A 22,364-nucleotide genomic window follows, 5' to 3' on the forward strand; every position below is an offset into this window, starting at 1 on the left:
GAAAATAATCTTAAACCAATATTAAAAACGAAGTCATTAGATATTCAAATATATTACAAATAATTTAATATTTTATGTTTCAAAAAGTTTAATTTTAATACAATTCAAAATATAAATTTGATAAAAAATCTATTTTTTGGATATAATTAGGAGGTATAGATTACAGATACCGTATATTATACATAATACTATTACATATTATACTAATAAATAATAATTAATATTATTATTATTATTATTATTATATTTTAATTCGTATGATTAAAATACCTATTATACATTTTTTTATGTAAACATTATAAACATTAAGATCATTTAAAGTTAAAATATGAAACATTCTTAGGACTCAGTCAACTGGCCGGTGGTACAGTTACCATGAGCGGATACAACCATCAAAATTCGTCACTCAGTTCCGTGCCTATCACAACGATGGCTACCAACGCTCAGAACATGTATCAAGCGCACTATGGTCTCAATTCACTAGGCGAGTAAACACATGCAAGTTTAATCGTAGTTTTACATAACAATAATTAATAAGTCGCAATTATACCTAAATTATTTTAATAAATATATCTGAACGTTTTTAAGGGTAAAAGTAGTAAAAATAGTTTCTACCAATGAAGTTCCTGTCATATAAGTATGAAAATGTATAGCTTTAACCCACTTACTTCCAAAAAAAATAAATATTTTTTGTATATACGTCAGATCATAATAATTACTTATATAATATCTAAAAGAAAGAAAAATCTGGAACTTAAAATAACATACATGATGATAGTACTTATAATCTATAATCACAAAATATGTTCGTTTCATTCATTTTATACACACAATAATGACACAGTTTAAATCAAAACTCACAAAAGTGTTCTTCATTATTCTTATATTTTATTAAATGTATTATAATCAGGAGATATTTTTATTTCATTATAACGATTGACTGGATAGTTTATACCATTTTTTTTTTAAATTAATTATCCTGTATATTTACTGCGATATTATTAAGTATTTTTTTTATAATTAATAGTAACTAATAAAATAAAATATAATAATAAATAACTTGTGTCCAGTAATAAATCATATGATTTTATAACACACTTCTGTATTAAGACTAACTTAAACAGCGTAGCAAAAACCACCTGGGGTGAAATAGGGCGACGCCCTGCCAAATAGGCTTTGTACAATACATTTAAGGGCTTTGCTAACCAAACTATCTTGATTTGAGGATTGCAATAACTACTGTTGTACTGTGCCGAAAACTCCTAGTTACGACACTGAACTCAGTTTTTACCTATGTATAATATTATACTACATAGCTAACTATATTAGCATTCTAATTACCTATTTCATATTTGTAATATAAATTTAAAATATTAACATTCTACAGTTACATTCTGTTTATATAATTACTATTTAGTATTTTGATAATTTATACAAAATAAAAAAGTTATTCACTGTGTAAAATATTTATATTTAATGAATTTAAAATTTAAGTATGTACATACCTACATGGCAATATACGCTGTACTAATAAAAAACAAAAATAATGTATAAGTAAATCATTAATCATCCGACCAAGATATATCTTATAAGATTAGGTGGTATATTTACAACCATCAAAATCCACCAATTAAAGGTGTTCATTAAATAAATACCATTAAAAATACATACTATTCTCAGAACTCTTAATATACAATTATGATCAAAATATGAAAAAAAAAATTATTCTATTTAATCGAGAATAAGCCTAAATCATGAACATATCTGCAACCAATTAATTTAGACTAAAGGATAAAAACATGCAAATCTATAAAATATAAGAAATCATAGCCCCCTATACATCAATAAAATTTGGTGTTTTATTCAAATTATTAAACATCGTTTATACAATGAAATAATATAAATATATTATGATGACATCTGGGTACATATATTTTTACGTTATACGAGTTGTATGGATAGTCTGCGGCCAGGACACCACGCACGTTACAATAGTGTCATTAAACGCAATTAATATGTAGGAAGGTAATAAAATGTGCATTTTCATTCACTGGATATACCTAAACTTTTATAGGTATATAATATGTTATGTGTACACACTACACATAATACTTTATTATAACCACTACAACCTACAACACATCAACCCATATTATACATATGTATTGTGAATACTATTTTTCATATATATTATACGCCTTACCTAACTTCTATACACATTAAATCATCTATGTACCATGCATTGTGTAGAATATTTTAACATGAAAGTGTGAAAAATAAGTAAATATAGCATTGATATAATATTACTTTACGTAATATTACATTCTTCTTGGCTCGAACACAAATAATTTTTAATAAACACATAATGGTAGTGTTATTTGTTTTTAAACTAAAATTATTATATACATATTATAACTGTGCGTATTTTTCACTTTAGATGAAAATAATTCTTTAAAAAATTACCTATGTATTTAGATAATTTAAAAATTCAAACTAAGATACAGAAACTTGGTTTTGTTTACATACCTCTACTCGGGAACCAAGATTGATGATATTTCTTTAAACATATTCGACAGCTGCCAGTAACTTACCAAACAAAGCTTCATTCAGAATCTAAACAAATTTCCGAAATATAATACTTAAATATTTTAAACTTGTTATACATTGATGTCGAACGATTCTGTTTTTAATTAATTTATATCTTGTAAAATACTATAATAATATATACATATATATATATATATATATATATATATATATGTATTTAGGTACCTAATACCTACATCAGTTTTAAATTATTTATAATTTAATTAATATTTAAAATTGAAATACAAATTTTTATATTACTAATTATAGGTTATAATAATATTATTAAAAATAATTTATCAACATTTAAAGAAAAATAATGTATACACATAACACATGTGAAATAAATACAATTACTATCTAACAAACATATAAAAAATCCTTCATTCAGCTCTATAATATAAGATAACTAATAATAAATTATTTTAATTATCTATTATTTATTAAATATTAAATTATTGAACCACTGGGATAAATCGTATGAGAACGACAGTATATATTTTAAATAAACAAAATAAAAAATAATTGCACAAGCCACAATACATATTATATATTTATTAAAAAAAAAAACTGTTCGGCACGTTGGTTGATCGATCGATGCCGGCGAACAATACTGACGGTTCATGGCCCGCACACTATATTCCGATTACCCATATTAAATACGATCAATCGTTATCAATTTATCTTCATCATAATTATAATAACCAACACATGGGTAATAATTTTTTTTTATACTAAGTAAAAAATATGGATTAATGGTAGAATCAATGTTTGTATTAATTATAGGCGATTCAAACAAATGGCGATTTTCCAAAGACCAATTCAAACCCTATCCAGCAGATTCTCAGTTATTTTGAGAATCAATGTGTACATTGATCATCATGATGTGCATCGTTGTGTTTTGTAAGTAAAATTTAATAGAAGATGAAAACCCGTATTTTGCTTGTGCTAGATAATATAAACCTATTATTATGTTACTGTCTGTACATAATTTTAGAAATATTTTCGATAGATACTTATCTATTTCAGATTATCAAACAAGTACCAAATGTTTAAGTAGTACCTAAACTTGTCACGTTTCAAATTTGCATTGCATTAACATCAACATACAATTTTTCCACTCTGCTTCCTTAAAACATATTTTTAAAGTGTAATAGTGAAACTACTGTTTGTTTCAGGTACAGTATTTTACACGGGAGACAACGGCACAATCAACTCTATACAAATGCATACGAAGCGGAGCCAATTAATTGAATAATTTTTTTTCTTCCAAATTATTATAATTAATATTAATTAGTGTTTGGTGATGCGTTCTTAAGATTAAGAATATTTTTTAAACTATTCATTAAAAATAATTACTGTAAATCTATAGCGGCAATAACATTTATACCTACTCGTGTATAAAAATCAAGTACCTATTCGTCTATTACGGGCAATTTGAAATAAAAATGTTAACATAACTATTGTAAACAGTGCTCGGATTATATATACCTTCTTTCAACGATAACTGATAATGTGGTACATTAATAACTAATAAAAATATATATTATAATAATTATATAAAACACGTGGGCTATATATGCCTACATTATAATACAAAGATAGGTTATATATCTACCTATTAAATAATAACAAATATGAAATAATAATAGGTAAAACTCAACCAGGTACCTACCTACTACATTTTAATATTAATATATCATTGGTCGCAATACCTACACATCACTAAGATGCCAATATATCTGCAGCTTAGGTAATATATGTTAAGTTTGTCTAGTATCTACATTCTACATGATACATATATGATTAGGATTTAATAAATATTTTTGTTAATCTTATTACCATAAGCTATACTAAAAATATTTCTTCGACATTTGCACTGATGTAATTTATAAAAAAAAAAATCATTTTTGGAATTTTCCTTCCGTCAAAGTGTATTAAAATCGCTTCTAAGTATTTTCCAGGCATTAGTCACTAGTGTATCACATTAAATATTTTCCAATTATACTATAGTAAACCATCTAGCCGTCTAGGAACCTAAAATAACCTATATTTATAGAATTAAATTCCCCACAAAAATGATACTTAACTGCATTTATGTTTAATCACGAAGTTATTCAAATTCATCATAAATACAATTTTAAATGTGTAGCTGGTGCCTCATATAAAAACAATTAAGTAGGTTTAGTCACCAAGAAAATAAATACATAGATATCTGTATAAAAAAGGTACCTACAATGAACGAATACAATCATGAATTTTACTACATTTCATTTGTTAATTAAGTAAAAATTGTTGTGCTAAATTATAAAAATATATTTCTAATTTTTTTCTCTATACAGTTTTTATTTTTCAATATGATTTGACAAAGATAAAGCAATTAAAAATGTAATGTTTTGTAATTAAACATTTAGAAGTACTATGCAACAACAGCTAAATAAGAACCTACATGAAGTTTAAATCTAAACTTATTTAAGGGATCTATCTATGTATTATTATCTTTTACATATTATAAAGTATCATTTATTGGATATAACATTTTACCAATTGGGCACTGGTTACTAGATCTATTACCTAATGGTTTGGGTACCTAATTCTATTTAATCTATCAAATAACCCGATGACGTATTCAGATAATTTCCTGGGGGTTAAAAACTGTTCCCTCTAAGATCAAAAAAACGACGTTAATATTTGTAATATCACATTTTTATAACCCTATACACAATTACACAAACTTAAAATCAGACAACTGACGAATGCAAATCTTGTATCTGATTAGAGATTGAAATAAGTCAAGTATAATCCAACAGACAAATATTTTGAGAAAAATGTAGGTAACAAATATTGTAAGGTTAGCAACCATAGAAAAAAATCATAAAATATGCTACTGCCGCAGTGCCACTACTGGGGACACTGGGGTACTAATGAAATATAGATAGTTTTAAATATTAAACACAAAAAGAAATCGATAGGCATTCAGTTCTGTGCATTCATGATCTATATGATTTAATGGCTAGATTTTATTTTTGATAATTTTAAAGTACAGCGACATCACCAAAACTATTCACTGAAATCGCATTTGAATGTTGTACCTACACCAGAAATGTATAAAATTGCATACACATTTGAATTTATCTACAAAGTATATGTTTGTATGGCCGTATAGATAATTGTTAGAGATATTATAGTCGATAATCTAAAATATAATATCTGTATTTGTGTTGTAAATTTGTAATATTAGGTAAACCTACTAAAATTATAATAATTTATCTAAAATACATAACTTAAAATTGTAAATGTGTAAAATTGATCATTTTAATTAAATCTATTGGGTTTTCGAAAAAAGTACCTTTATTATACTTTAACGATTATTATTCGTTCAATTATTAACGTATCTTCTTTGTCTAAAATTGTATTAGACAAAAACTACCTTCCTATCTAATGTGATTTTGCCTCATAAATGTTTAACATTTTAAAATAATAATATTACGTAATGTGCGTAAGATTTATGCATTTTGATAATTGAATACAATCATAGGCGGAAATCAGGGGAAGACTTGAGGAGACTAAGCCCCCAGAAGTTTAATGAGTTGTAATGAGCATATATTGCTTAACCCCCCAATTATAAGTAATTTCACCAAATTTCCGCTTATGAATACAATACACATTTTAGTGTTACCTTTAAACTTAAAATACAACTTTTAACAAGTGTTTCAGTTTTAAAATGTGTAGATATATTTAGTATTTCACTGTATACGTATATGTTTAAATTTTCTAACTTTTTCTTGAAGTTAACTTATAATATTATGTCATTTATACCTTGATAAATAGGTAGTAGGTATAGATTTCTATTATATAACCGTGGTATATTATGGTCTTGTCATGTCTATAAATATAAAATATAAATTCTAAAAATATTGTACCATGACATAATGTCAAATATATTGTATAGAATATAAAATAAAACAAAAGGCAGATACAGTTATTATAGCATGGATTTTATTTTATTTTGAAAATATACATAGAAATATTCAAAATTAAAATTACTAAGGTCCAATAAATTGAGTTATTGAATCGATAAAAATTAAAATACGTTGCACAGAGCCATAATACCTTATTGAATCAATAAGTTATCGACTATGGTTAGTTACTATTGATTCATTAATTTATAAGCCCGATTTTGGTCCAATAAGTTTTATCAGTTCAATAAAATAAAATTAATGAAAGTTTATCAACATAATAATGAGATATTTGTTTTTTATTATTTTTGAATAAAATGACAATTTACAAATTATAATTCATATAATTTTATTATATTCACAAATATAATAAATATAATATATTATAATAATATAAACAATGATTTGTGCAACGATTTTTAATATTTATCCATCGATATATAACATTTTATTAAATCGATAAAACTTATAGAGCTAATAAATTATCATATCAATAAAATAAATATTGGATGTTTTTTGTGTAACCGGCCATAAATATAATAACTTGAAACATTTATATGTAAATTTTAATTTATAGTTATTAATACAAAACTTTATTTAAATCAACTCTACATTTATGAATGATCTGGATTTTAATGTGCCGATACAAAATAATTTAATGTGTACAAATAAATTACCAAGGAAGTAATGATCATCGATCACACCTCGAGTTGAGTCCTGATTGTCCTAAGAAATTTTATTGCTTAAATTAAGCACTAATTGGGTCCAAGGCCGTCCTCAGAGGACGAATGGGGTAGTCGCCCACCCCGTGGCCTTTTTACCTTTTAAATTTTCGTAATTTACATCACTAACTAATAATTATATATACAATGTATGAAGTTCGCCCCTTCTATAAAAAAAAGTGACGTCACTGGTTGGATCCGTGGTGTTATTTGATTATACTCGAATTAAACCTAAAGTAATATTTTAATATTGTTGATTATAATGTACCGATATACCCGGAAAAGAACCTTTGATTTACTAGTGGAGAATTGAACTAGTTAAGTTTTGTGAAAAGTATATCTTTTAGACTTCTTTCTTAACACAAGTTTTATTATATAAAAAAAAAAAAAATTAATGTATTAGGTACTGCAAATTTTTTGAAAAAAAAAATGAGACTTTCTAACCAACCTTTACGTGGTGTCTCCTGGTAAACACTTATAGGCTGGACTAACCAGGCTTAGGTTTACCTAAAATAAATATGCCGTGACGCCGGGACCCAACTCGTGTACTCAATGAAATACATTCGGACTCAATCATGACGTTTTTGAAATTTGGGATCCAACTCAAAGTTTTTCATAATCAACATTTGGGTACCTATAAGTTAGGAAAGTACAAAATTATTGATATTATTGCCTTTTGGTTACTTTTTGGTATCTACATATACTACCTACCTACTACCTACCAACGACCAACCGATCATTTATCTAAGTAGAAATTAATTTAATTTGACACTTGGGAGTTAAACTATTCTCTCTGACACGGCTGACTACACACGTGTACTACAAGATCTAACGACCTAAGTACCTACCTAAAGACTAATTCAGTCCAAATAAAATAGTTAAAATTATAACAATGCTTTTAATAATTAACTACTTACCTACATTATTATTTATGACCAAATAATATCGATTTGTTTTCTTATGTGATCTACAAGTATGTTGTTATAAACATGTTAATATGTATAATTTGTTTTATTTAGTGTTTAAATCGAGTATTTTATTCTGTATCTCTATTATTAACATGTATACTTAGGTAGGTACCTACTTAATTCTAAACTCTATGTCTCTGTTGTAGGTAAGCTAATATATTTTTATAGCATTATACACTTACCTCACATGAATCGCATGTATTACACTTGCCAAACCGAAAGTATCTATACTACAGGTATCTGTAACTGTATAATATAGTGTAGTTACAGATATAACCATATACGTTAATATGTTATTGTATCATAATACTATACAGTATGTAGATATTGTTCAATTTGTCTTAGTATACGATTTCATTTATATAATAATAATTCTAAAATAATGTTCTTCAAATCATTACCCAACCTATTTTATATATAATTATATAAATATAATGATACTTATTTTATATTATTTATTTTACCTACCTTATATTTTATTGCATTTTGCATTTATTTTTAAATTACACGGTTATAAAAGTATTTAGGTACAGAAAAATTAATATTTATTTTTTATAGATCTGTCAACCAATCATAATTATTATACTAGGTTTGTAGTAATAGTTTATTATAGTACCTAGGTAGATAATTGTATATTTTTATTTACCAGCAGTACTACCATAGAATTTTAAGCTCCAGATCATTGATAGTTATGAAATCTAGATAATATTATTATAATTACCTAATAGTAAATATACATGTACATTTTGTAAAATATATTATATATTTAAGTTAATTTAATTTAATTTAGGAAATTATACTGGGTACAGTTTTAATAACCAGAACTTGAACCTGGATTTTGTATATTGTAAATTATATAAAAACCAAAGAAAAATAAATTTTTGTGTATCTTGAAACTTTGTTTTGTATCAAAATAAATCAAATTTTTCTTCAAAAATAGCAATAAAGTATTAGATAGAATTCAAAAAAAAAAATAAACAGTATATTTTAATTGCATAATTATTCTAAAATCAGTAATAGTATAAATATTTATCCAACTGATTTTATTGTTTCTGTGCTTGTATAATATTACTTTAATTACTGTTTTTACTAGATTGGCTATAACTTTCTTTTCAAACTAGAACTTTATACTGTACTTAATACTTAAATAGTCAATATTTTTGCTCTTTTTATATACTATTCAGTAGGACGTAGGTACCTACTCATAATGTAATAGTATTTTAAATGTTAAACTTTATTTATTATTTTTACAATTTATGACATTTTGTTTAAAAAAAAAACAATTTAATATAAGATTCCTCATAATGAGTGATTAGTAATTCATATGACAATTATTAAGATATCAAAAATACGTAGTTACAATATTATTTTGTAAGTGAATAAATTTAAAATTTTTATGAAATTTAATGTGTACAATTTTTAAATTTATAACTTGGAAATTTAACAGTAGTTGGTTTCTGATAGTAATTTTTACTGAAAAATCTATAAATTTCAATACAATATTGTTTTGTACATTTTTTGAAATTTAAATTAAATTAAATATTTAAACAAAGTATAACTATTTTAGTTATTGTGTTGTTTCAAAAATCTTATTCGCGAGGATATGAAACACAATGACATTTTCAAAGTATTTATATTAATCTATTACCTATTTATACTATGAGCCCAAACCATTCTACCTTTTATGGTGATAAATCCGTATTGACTCAAAAGTAATTATCAATGATACATAGTACATACAGCCAGCCATACAGGATTTGAATGTAGTAATGTATGTATGTCTTACACAATAATATAATAATTAATAAAACAAAATAAAATAAATGCAATGTTTTCGGCAAACATTAATTTAACTTACGTATTACTTATATCAAAATAAATATATTATAAAAATATCCTTATAAATATAGGCCATCTACTGACAGATGATCTCTACTTAAAATCACTTTTCATATACAAGTAATGATTTTTCAAATTTAATATTTAACACATTCATTACAATGACCTACTTAGGTAATGAGGCACATTCAAAATTTACTGTAAAGCAGTACCTAATACATACTTCCACACCTTAATTTTTTTAGTTGTTTAGGAAAAGCAAGGAATATATTATTTTTATAATGGTGTTTATTTGAAATATTTTTTGTCAACACTTTATGGGGTATAATTTAATAGGACTGTATAAAGGTTTAAACTCTAGTCTTAAAAATTAAGAATTTCTACAAATATTATTTATAAGTAAGACACAAATTAAGTACCTATGAATGGTATATTAGTGTATTACTTTTAAGTAGACATTTTTTTATTTGATTTTATGATAGTTAAAAACTAATCCATAGAAATTAATAAAAATAAATTGATTTAATACAATTAAATAAGAAATCAATAACAATTTAAATAAATATATTTTTTTAATATAATATAATATAATTTAACATTTATAATATTTAACAAGCAATTATAAAAACATGTAATACAATTTAATTAAATATCTAAGCCAGTTACACAGCTAGTCAATAATAACCATGTGTTGTGCACAAATCAGGCTTTGAGGTTCTTTCAATGTGAATGAAGCATATGCAGATTCATAAAAAAGATTTTCTAGACTTTCAAATTATCCAAACTCCCTTAAATACTAATATTCAATTCTTGTATTTGTGCATTAAAAAATTATCATTTGGAAAAAAAACATCTGGGTCTTGTTATATTAACAAAATTATTAACTTAACATAAAGCAAAAGCTAATCAAAAATTTAACTATAAAAAATAATTTAATATTATTATATAGTATTTTTATCAATATAAAAAAGTTAATTTAAGTAGTACAATAAAATTATTATATGTTATAATATTATAAATGTTTCAAAATAAATTCAATTATTAAGTAGGTACTATTTATATAAAAGTTAAAAATGTTAGTAAGATAAAATAGTTAAAAATCTTTATAAATATAATATAAATTTTACTTTTAAATCAGTATGAAAGATTCATATACTTTATATTCTATTCCACGCAAGAATAATCACTTTTTAAGCATTTCAACTGACAGCTTCAGTGATGCTGAGCCTTTATTTACCTCCACAAGCGTGCTATGCAATACCAAACTCTTTGCCAACATCGCTGTTTTAACACAGTCCTAAAGTAGGGCCGCATGTGCAAACGCTGACAAAAATTGGTTCTGATTATTCTCTTGTGGAACACACTAGTTATATGAACTTAATCGTGTTGCGCAATTATAGTATAAATTTTGACAGAAAAAAAATACATAGCACCAATAGTTTTAGAAAAGAGAAAATTTGATTTAAAGCTGCTCCAATTTAATTAAATCATTGAATTTTTAAATTTTCAATTTCTGGTGTTGTGGTTTGAGATGCTCTCCTTTTAGGCACAATGCCATTTATTTTCATATAGTCCATAAATTGTTTTGGTACTTCGGCCAATACATCTTTTGCTAAATGTAAATTAGCAACACTAGGGTCAAGATTATGATAATTGTTAAACGCAACAAATTGTACAATGTCCCTTGCTGCTTTAATTCCATTCATCTTTAGTCCTCCTTTATCAGCATCTAATTCTTCCATTGCGTCAAATTCTGCATTACCAATACCCACAATAATAATAGAAATCGGTAATGAAGATGCAGTAATAATAGCCTGAGAAATAAAAAGATAATAATAGATAAATAATATATTTTTAATAATTTGATTATTAGATAGTAATAAATTAGAATTAAAATGATATGAGCAAAGTGCAGAAACTGAGTCTTTATAAAATAGTATTACTAATTTAAAAGCATAAACTTTGTTTAAATTAATATAACTATATTAAATGTTATACAAATTTTAAATATTAATAAACAATTATTCTTAATCACTAATTACAAGATTTAAAAAAAATTTAAAAATTTAAAAAATAAATAATTTTCCTTTGTTACCATAGTTTATTTTACTTTTATAATATCATGGTTGAAAATATTAATGTAAATATTGGGGACAAATATATTACATATAATTAAAATATTAATTTAATTTAATCAACAAATAACAATACCTGAATGGTATCTGGCATGTCAGTAATAACTCCATCAGTCAATATAAGTAAAATAAAATATCCACTTCCATCTCTGTTATTTTGAGCTATTTTAGCTACATGATTAATAACAGGTGCAAAATTTGTAGGCCCATATAACTGCACTTGATTAATACAATTACGATATGAATCTAACACACCTAAACATAATATAATTATGCATATTATTAAAATTTTAAGAAATTGTTAATAATTAATTTTGTCTTAAGACATTTACCTCTTACACCAAAACAATGGGGATTTTGAGGATTCATGTTAACAAAAAATTCATGTGAGACTTTTCCATTAGGAGGAATTTTAGCTCCAAAACCCAAAACAGGGAATTGTTTATCAGAATCATAATCTTCAATTATAGATACAACACTCCATATTGCTTGTTCATAACTATTCATACTTGTGTTATTGATGAAATGTAAAGATGATGGATTAGATGGACTACCATTCGAAGCTAAAAAATAAAATAATATTTTTTATACAAATTACATTAAGTGCAGTAGACTCTACAGCCGTGAAATAATCCAGCTAATTTTATTTTTATTTTTACTATTTTTGCTTAAATGACTATAAGAAAAAGTCTTAAAACTTATAAGCATCATTTCAAAAAAAAAAAAAAAATAATAATTTATTTAGACCTTTCTCATCAAAACATTAATTCAATACAGTAATAAATTAGTATGTAGTATGTATGTATAATTTATATGTTTTAATAAAATAAATTAAAGTTTTTTAAAAATTAAAACTGCATTTTTTGTGAACCTTCATTAATTTTGGCATTTTTGTTAATTCAACAGTTCTCTGGTTTGATATCTGCTGGATTACTGAAAATCAACTGAACTAAGTATCAGTGACAAGGGGTAAATTTTTAGGTTAGGAAGGTATTGAAAACAATTAAAATCTGCCATAATGACAATATACTCATAATTATTTTAGATAATATCACACCATAAATGGACAAACAAAAAATTTCACTATAAAAATAAGTTAGTGGTGATCGATTATAAAACACTGAATATTGAATTAATAACAGTTTCTTAAAAATAAAATAAAACAAACATTTGAATAATGACACATGACATCCCATAAAAATTCCACCCTTTTTTTAATTCCCTTTGACTAACAGAATAAGACAAATTTGATTTTGTCTTATATTTATTTTTATACTATATTTTGATGTTCAATAGATGACCCACTACGCTAGTTCATGAGAGTTTCTACTAATTTAAACCAAGAATACTTCAACAAAAAATGTTTGGAAAATATACATTATAATATAGTATTAACTATATAAGGGTAGAATGGTCTACTATTCTTCCATGCATCTCCTAGGCAATTTATAACTCATTATTTTCAAGTTTTTAAGTAATTCTATACATTTTAGACCAATAAATCATGAAAAATAAGAAACATGCTAATATTAAATTTTGTTAGAACATTTTTATAGAAAATATTAATTTATTTTACCAGTAAAATCAATAGCCACTGTACAAAACATCTCTGTTCCTCCTTGGACATAATCTAAGAATGTATAAGTTGATTGTATTTTTATGTAATCTACGCGTATTTCACCCGAATCTTGGTAATCTTTTTTTTTTTCCTGAAAATATTTGTCAATAAATCAAGCAATATATACTATAGAAAATTAAATATGATAACAATAAGAATAAATAGAAAACTATTACTTACTTTTTTTTTCCCATTAATGCATTTAAAAATAGCATTAGGATTCAAGAGACCATTTAGAGTGGTATGAAATTCACCAATTAAGCTATGGTCACCACTTGAATTCCAATCAAAACAAATAATTTTTAAATTCCGTTCATAATCTCCATTACAAAATGATCGGACAGGAATATTAAATTTTTTCCATCGAGGGTTTAATGTATCCTTAATAACCTTTTGAAAAATATTTAGTAGAATATTTTATAGGACAATGTGATTATTATTTTTTTTTTTTTATTTTTTTTTTTTATTAGCTTTTTGTAAATACAATTATAGCTCAACAATTAATAGGTGATACAGATACAATAAACGAGAAAGAATACAAAACAAAATATAATATTACAAAAATTAAATTCTAAAGCCAGCCTCCAATAATTATTATTTATTGCCAATATATTAAAAATTGTACTTACATCAGTTTTATAAACTAATGTGTAATTTCCAGTATCAGTAAGCTTATAGATTTCCAAAAATGGATCAGATTTACCAAAAAAATCTTTTTTGTCTAATTTAAATCCACTCATTTCTAATATTACTTCATCTCTATCCATACCCAATTCTTCTGCAGTTATAACTAAATAACTACTTTTCAAATTACCATCACGATCTGTTAATTGTAATTTGTTCTAAACATAAAAAAAAAAATTATTTATCATAAACAGATTGGTTATAATTATGGTTTAGTGTAGATTATCTTACACGTTTATTAGCAACAAGTTGTCCTAAAGGAATTGTTACAGTTCCAAGAAAATCGTGTGCTGTTAAATTTTTATCTTTTGAATCAGTATCATATAATTCAAACAACAGTGGCTGTTTTTCTTCAAATTTAAAGCTTATCAATACTTTAGAAACAAAATTTGGATCCTGATTATTTTTAACAGTTTCAGTTCGGTGAAACTCTATCCATTTATTTTGGCCAAATGGTTGTACATATGTTACACATATTGGGTCAGATTTTGATAAAACATCTGTACCAGATAGTCCCCTATAAATAACACATTAAAATAATTTTTCAATAGAAAATAGGTATAATAGATTTAAAAAAATAGTATTTTTCCGTCATACTTTGATTTTAGTTAAAATTTTTATTTCAATGCTTATTATTTAATTTTTATGCTAATTTATTTAAATATATATTTTAAGTAAGATTCTTTGTTAAAAGTAACCTATAGAGTATTATATTTTATTGAAAAATAATATTTTTAATAGTACCTTTGTAGTAAACATATATTTTTTAAACTAGCTTATCATAATTTTAATCTAAACATGTAGGTATACATTTTTTAAACTATAATAATTATAAAAATATACAAATCATTAATACACTTCTCTCCTATAAAAAAAATGTTGATCATTTTTTGAAGTAAAAAGTATTATTGCATTTTAGTTATTGTTTGGAGCATTTTTTTTTAAAATGTTAAGTGAACTTAAATTCGGGTCCTAGCTATAATAATTAATATGTATATAAAATATTATTTTTATTAGGTATATGTTTGAAAATTAAATTAAGTATATCACATAAATACAATAATCTTTGACTGTTAGCATAAGTACTTAACAGGAAAAACAAATTAAATTTAAATTTAAGTGGTAATGGAATATTGTAATTTGGAATGTATTATTATTTTGAAATAACTGCATTTACCTGCATGCCAAAGATAACTCAATATCGACAGACGGAGAAACGGCTGATCCTGGAGTAAAAGCCATAATATATAGTTAATTTATAGTTATGATTAAGAATTTTAAATTAATTAAAACGATTTAAAAGTTATAGCCTTATAGGTAACTGTTGTAACTATTATTTATTTAAGAGCGTACACAAAATCAAATAAGAAAATAATGAAAATATTATGAATATTTAACTTTTTAATTGTTATCTATCAAAAATTCATCAAATATCACACGTCAGTCAATATTATACCTGGTGTACTAACAAATCACAATTTAGTAGAAGTATTTACTAGGTATTTAGAAGAAATTAAAATATTAAATGATAAAAAAAGAAAAAGTAAATAATGTATATAATAATAATTTCAAGACACCTACAGTTGTTAGTTGTGTCGTTATCACAACTTACAGAATACGAAGAGATAAACCTTATCTGTACCTTAAAAGTTAAAACCACGCCCCTTAGGGCTTAGATGATATAATATGAGTATGAATCTAATGCCCGGTTGCATAAAAGTCATTCGTTGAAATGTCTAACAAATCATTAGCTAACGGTCCAGTCGAGATGGATATATTTCCACCATACTGTAGTTTTTAATTCTAATACATGACAAAATTATTGCTGTATTTTATTTCTGTTATCTTTGAGGCCCACATATTATGACTAAGAGCACACCTATATACGTATGTATATAATATTATTTTAAATATATACATTAGTAATGAACTAATGTTAAAATTATATGATTCACAGCCCAGTTCCACGTTTTTACCACAGAATAAAATAATTTCTAGTTTTTCTTTGTACAAACACTACAAACATATTTTAAGAATATAATTTAAAAATGTTATTAGTTATATCTTTTAATTTGTATTAGTTTTATTAATTTTATTATGGAAATTTAATTTTTGCATTTTTATAATGCAATTATACAATTTTATTGTGATTAAATTATGTTTTCAATTGCCTGTATATTTATTTTATCTAGTCTTCAGTCAAAACTTTAAGAGTCCTAACTAGCGCCATGTTGTCATTATTTTGATACCATTCACTATTTACATGTCGGTTGATGAGCAATTGATAAAAAATAACAAAAATTAAATATATTTTTAAATTCCTAATAATAAAAATAATAAAATAAGCAATATTATTTCATTTATATTTTTTTACTGCTTAATTTTGTATAATATCGAAGAAAATAAGTCTTTATAACCGTAAATTTGTTATTTTGTACGTAGGCAACATAGAATTTTACAAACTTTTCTTTAGTTATCCTTATTTGTGTTACTACTTAAGTAAAAAAATGTTATGACAAACATGATGAGACACTTTGTAATACTTTCTTAAGATGTATATTAATAGGCTACAGGAATTAAATAAAATTTTAATAATTTACTCGTGGTTAGAAATAGTAAAAATTAAGATATATATTAAGTTACTGTGAATTTACATTCATATATTTTTTATAGATAATTCTGAATAGCTAATTTAAATCAATTTTACACATCTTTCAAGTAGACATTAAAATAATTTAAAATTGAGTATAAGCCAATTTTAAAAATTAATTAATATTATATTAGTTATATGTCATATAACGTGGAGTAGAAGAGAATTTGGCATATGATTTGATGACCTTATTTACAGCTTCTAGAAAATCTTTTTCAGTAGCAACTTTTCGGCGAGCTCTTATTGCAAACATACCAGCTTCAGTACATACGGATCTTATCTCAGCTCCTAAAATTATAATAAAACATTTTAATTGGTTACATCTAATTATGTAATTACTGCCAAATCACTGTACAAAATCCAATATTAATATTATTCATACCAATATGTTTTGTCATTTTTTTAAACTGACATACATGGAACTTTAGTCAGTTCTGTATTAATTTAATATCAATAAACTATAAATTTTATGAGAATATGCAATAGTTGGTTTTTTAATTTAGTTAAAAGGATGCCAGCATAGTATTTTTTATCTCTCTCTAACCCACGAGCAACATAGCAAATTTTATGTTCACAATATTGACTATAACCATATTAATTTCTCAAATTAGAGTGAAATGACGTCTTGTAAATTAAGAACATTATCTAAGGCTTCTTATAAGCGTTTTATTATATTTTAATTATAAAGAGAGTTATGATTATTTTAAAATGGTAAATTGTTTATACATTTTAAAAAACTCATAACTAGCTTATAACACTTATGATATGCCCTAGATAATGTTCTTAATTTACAAGAGGTCATACCACTCTAATTTGAGAAATTAATATGGTTATAGTCATTATTGTGAACGTAAAATTTGCTATGTTGCACATGGGTCAAAGAGAGAAAACAAATAGTGCGCTGACATCCTCTTAACTAAACAATAAGTTTATTTTATACCTATCAGTTGTTTACAGTATAATCTGATTTATATTAGATTAATCAAGACACTTAAAAAAGTGTGTATGATTAGATCATTATTACAAGAAAGCAGATTTTTAAAAGTTTAAAATATAATACTAATATGCTCTGAGAATCATTATTTAATATTTATATTCTCCAATAATCCAATAATATGCTTTATTATTTTTTGGATAAAATTACTTTTATTTAATTATGCAAGTATATTATATTACATTGATATATTTGTCATACTATATAGTTATATTATTTTTGATTTGAACTCATAATATTATATTATAAAAAAAAAAATTAGTCAAACAGTATAGTATATCACAGTATAGAATAACTAAGACTACCAATTGAATTACGAATAACAAAGATAAACAATAAATATTAATGATTTAAATAAGTTTTAAAAAAGATTTTAATAATTTTTTTATACTATAAATTTATAAAATAAATCCCCACTCGATAACTAAACAGTTATAGATTTTTAATAGACAATAATACAATATATTCTAAAACATGAAAATAGGCTAAAAATTCACTAAATTCCAAAATATGTTCAGCTTGAAAAATAAAATAATTTTTATAAATTTTACGATAAAATTAACAGATTGTTCAAATATTTTCTCCCATTAAATTTATGTAAAAACCTAAAAATCTGCTCTTTGCATTTAATTTTTATTTACATAAAAAACTGGATTATTAGATAATTAAACTAAAGCAAGACCATATAAAAAAAAAAAAACATTACACAGCAAAACCTTGATAAAACGGAATCGCTTGGGACCATGCAATTTTTCCGTATTAACAGGGTTTCCGTTTCACCAAAGTTCCACCTTATTGAAGTTTTACTGTAGACATATATATATATATAAATGTAGACATTACCAGTGCTATTGGGGCAAAGTCTAGCCAACAATTCAAAACGAATATCTCGTTCAACACTCATAGCTCTAGCATGTATATTGAAAATATGAGTTCGCCCTTCTAAATCAGGCAAACCAAATTCAACTTTTCTATCAAGACGTCCAGGACGCATCAATGCTGGGTCTAATGTATCTGGTCTATTAGTTGCCATTAAAACTTTAATGTTTCCTCTAGGATCAAATCCATCCAACTGATTAATAAGTTCCAACATAGTTCTTTGTACTTCATTATCGCCACCAGCACCATCATCAAAACGTGCACCACCAATTGCATCAATTTCGTCAAAGAATATCAAGCAAGCTTTCTTACTGCGTGCCATTTCAAATAATTCACGAACCATACGCGCTCCCTAAAATTGCACAAATATATTGATAAGCATAACTGAAATTATTGGACAACTAATGTAAAATAAATTTTAATTTCACCTCTCCAACATATTTTTGAACAAGCTCAGAGCCAATTACTCGAATGAAACAAGCATCTGTACGATTAGCAACTGCTCTAGCACATAAAGTTTTACCAGTTCCTGGTGGTCCAAATAACAACACACCTTTTGGTGGTTCAATTCCCAAGTTTACAAATTTTTCCGGCTAAAAATGCATATAATTTAAACTCGTTAATTTAATAAAAATAAAAATAGCTAGAAAAATATTAAAAATACCAACATGTAATAATGGAGTTTCAACAACTTCTCGTAATTTATCTATCTGTTCTTTACATCCACCAACATCTGAGTATGTAACATCTGGCTTTTCTTCTACTTGCATCAGAGTAACAGTAGGGTCAATCTTAGGTGGAAGCGGAATATGAATTTGATATTTATTACGGTCAACACTACATTAAAAATTAACATAATAAATAACACACACAATTTTAAATTTTATAAAAACAAATTTATTAGCTACCCAACACGCATTCCTTCTTCAATATCAGTTGGTGCAACAGAATCTGCGAGATCCACAACAAACTTGGCAAATTGTTTGACATTAATTATATATTTAGGATCGTCTGAATCAGCATTAATAATTTTTGTACATCTGGCAACCTATTAAAATTAATAGTTCAATGTTTAAATTTTTCATAGTTGATAATGATAGAACTATATTAGTTTTTACCTGTAATGGTTGTTCATTTTGAAGAGTCTGTTTGTCAGCAGTTAAATCCCAAAATGCAGGAGGAGCTAATCCTGTATCTGATTCTTTAATTCCTGTTAATTCATTAATACGTTTAATGATACCTTGGATATCGTCTTCTACTGCTTTTACATTAATTGTCCATTGACCTTGGCCCTAAAAATATAATATTCAGTTTACTTGGTTCATTTTAATAAACATTTTCAACTACTTACATATGTTTTAAGTAATGCTATGTCCTCTTCATCCAAAGCTAAAAATTACATTAAAAATGAAAAATCTTTAATTTATTTAAACTGGGTATAGTATCTATTTAAATATTTTTAGTAATACATCGGATCAGAATTAAATACACATTAAAATAAATAATTGTAATACAAATATGCACCTATAATAATAGCATCTATTTTTTGTGTAATCTGACTACAATATTAAATTTAATTCTTTTTTTCTTTTCTTTTCTTTGCTCCAGTTATATGGGGTCAGCCTATACCTGAAGCTTTTCTTCACTAACACCAACTACTTTAATATTATTCTTTAATCTATCTATCCATTTTTTTTTCTGGTTTTCACTCACTCTCTTTTTTCTCTCACTGCCACTTAAGCATTAAAAATATACAAAATAAATAACATGAGACATTTCAGAATTATAATTAGTTGAGAAAATCAATTTAAAAATTAAAGGAAAACATATTTGTATTAAAAGGTAACTTAGACGTTACTTAAATTGTACTACTACTGTACAGTACTTAGATATATTGATTGGATCTAGGACAATTAGTCCCCAGCTTAAAAGTTAAATACAAAATATTTTTTTATCATTAAACATTCTTTAAAATGTATTTTCAATAATATAATACTTTTAGAATATAATAAGTTATTTATTTAAAAAAAAAATAAAAATGAACATAATAATATAATAATAAATTAATAAATAATATTATTAAAGTCGAATAAAAAAATAATTTAAGTATAACATAATAATTACAATTTATGAAAATCTCGAAAACCTACACAAATAATTCAAAAGATCATCTTTTGAAAAGTTATTTAATAAGTTAATTAATTATTTGTATCAATTCAATAAAATTATAAATATTTGGAAGTTTAATTCAAACAATATTTTTAAATTTATTATTGAATGCTTCAGATTTTTTTATTAAAAATACATAATTTGTTTGCATTTTATATTGCTTCAAAGCTTAAAAATTGAATACAAGGTTATTCTAAAAGTATTGTATTATTGAAAAAACATTTTAAAGAACGTTTAATGATAAAAAAATATTTTGTATTTAACTTTTAAGCTGGGGACTAATTGTAAGAGTATAAAATTATGACAGGGACCAATTGTCCGCTTACAACTTTTTTTCACGGGGACCAATTGTCCACATACCATATTGATTATGTAAAAAAAAATTGTAAATTCCAATAAACTTTATAATTACAACTTGGCATTAATTAAATTAGATACATAAACAATATATAATAAAAAAAATTTAAATTTAAACTTGAAGTTACTTTTTAAGTCTAATCCAATAATAAAACATTTTCAAAATATCCTTGATGAAAACTTAAAAAAGAAAATATATCAGAAATGATCTGAAATAATTAAATAACTTAATTTCTAAAAAAAAACTAACATCTCGAGTTGATGTGTAGATCTGATAATAGTATTATTGTAAAATCTTCTAATAAAAATTTAATTATCTATTACTTCATTCAGGAGAAATGGTTTATGAATTTTAATACTTCAGTAATATAATTGAAGGTAAATGAGAATATAGGTGAATATATACAAAATTAAGGATTGTTTTTATATGTACAAGATAATATTATAAAAATCATTTTCTAATTACATTTGATTTCTTTTTCTTTTTCATCTTTTTCAGGCTCATCTTTCTTCACTTTTCTCATTTCGTCGCCCAAATAGTCAGGCATCTTGAATTATTAGTTTGACCAAAAGAAAAACGAAGTAAATATAAAATAATTAACACTTATTAATTAATTATTAATCTAAATATTTTTTAAGTCGGATCTTGAAACCAAAATGTTATAAATAATGATTTGTGTAATATTCAGATAATGATAAAGCTGTTTTTCTTTAAAAATGAAACAAATAATATTTTTAGGTTAACAATGACTTCTCAACTTAAACTACACGAACGCTCTCTTTAAAATCATTTACGAACTACAC

The 22,364-nt window shown here is 24.5% G+C and overlaps 3 protein-coding genes across 3 annotated transcripts in view; 1 reads left to right on the forward strand and 2 right to left on the reverse strand.

Moving 5' to 3' along the window:
- Nucleotides 1-6,820, forward strand: part of LOC113556102 (homeobox protein orthopedia) — a 36,966-nt gene extending 30,146 nt beyond the window's left edge. The window contains exons 4-6 of the mRNA XM_026960849.1: nt 344-484; nt 3,373-3,489; nt 3,765-6,820. Coding sequence (XP_026816650.1) covers nt 344-484; nt 3,373-3,443 — 212 coding nt within the window. The 3' untranslated portion in view covers nt 3,444-3,489; nt 3,765-6,820. The remainder of the gene's footprint in view (nt 1-343; nt 485-3,372; nt 3,490-3,764) is intronic.
- Nucleotides 6,821-11,115: 4,295 nt separating this feature from the next.
- LOC113556552 (copine-8-like) lies at nt 11,116-15,938 on the reverse strand. The gene is made up of 8 exons (XM_026961573.1): nt 15,689-15,938; nt 14,743-15,028; nt 14,457-14,669; nt 14,008-14,217; nt 13,786-13,918; nt 12,542-12,772; nt 12,286-12,464; nt 11,116-11,888 (listed from the first exon to the last, which is right to left on the reverse strand). The coding sequence occupies exons 1-8, from the start codon at nt 15,751-15,753 to the stop codon at nt 11,562-11,564; spliced, it is 1,644 nt and encodes a 547-aa protein (XP_026817374.1). The 5' UTR covers nt 15,754-15,938; the 3' UTR covers nt 11,116-11,561.
- Nucleotides 15,939-16,887: 949 nt separating this feature from the next.
- Nucleotides 16,888-22,268, reverse strand: LOC113555589 (26S proteasome regulatory subunit 7). The gene is made up of 8 exons (XM_026960034.1): nt 22,027-22,268; nt 20,386-20,423; nt 20,153-20,326; nt 19,943-20,082; nt 19,703-19,871; nt 19,463-19,627; nt 18,999-19,386; nt 16,888-17,449 (listed from the first exon to the last, which is right to left on the reverse strand). The coding sequence occupies exons 1-8, from the start codon at nt 22,106-22,108 to the stop codon at nt 17,292-17,294; spliced, it is 1,314 nt and encodes a 437-aa protein (XP_026815835.1). The 5' UTR covers nt 22,109-22,268; the 3' UTR covers nt 16,888-17,291.
- Between the last annotated feature and the right edge of the window lie 96 nt (nt 22,269-22,364).

Source organism: Rhopalosiphum maidis, chromosome 4 (genome assembly GCF_003676215.2).
Source record: "Rhopalosiphum maidis isolate BTI-1 chromosome 4, ASM367621v3, whole genome shotgun sequence".
Taxonomy (NCBI): Eukaryota; Metazoa; Arthropoda; class Insecta; order Hemiptera; family Aphididae; genus Rhopalosiphum; species Rhopalosiphum maidis.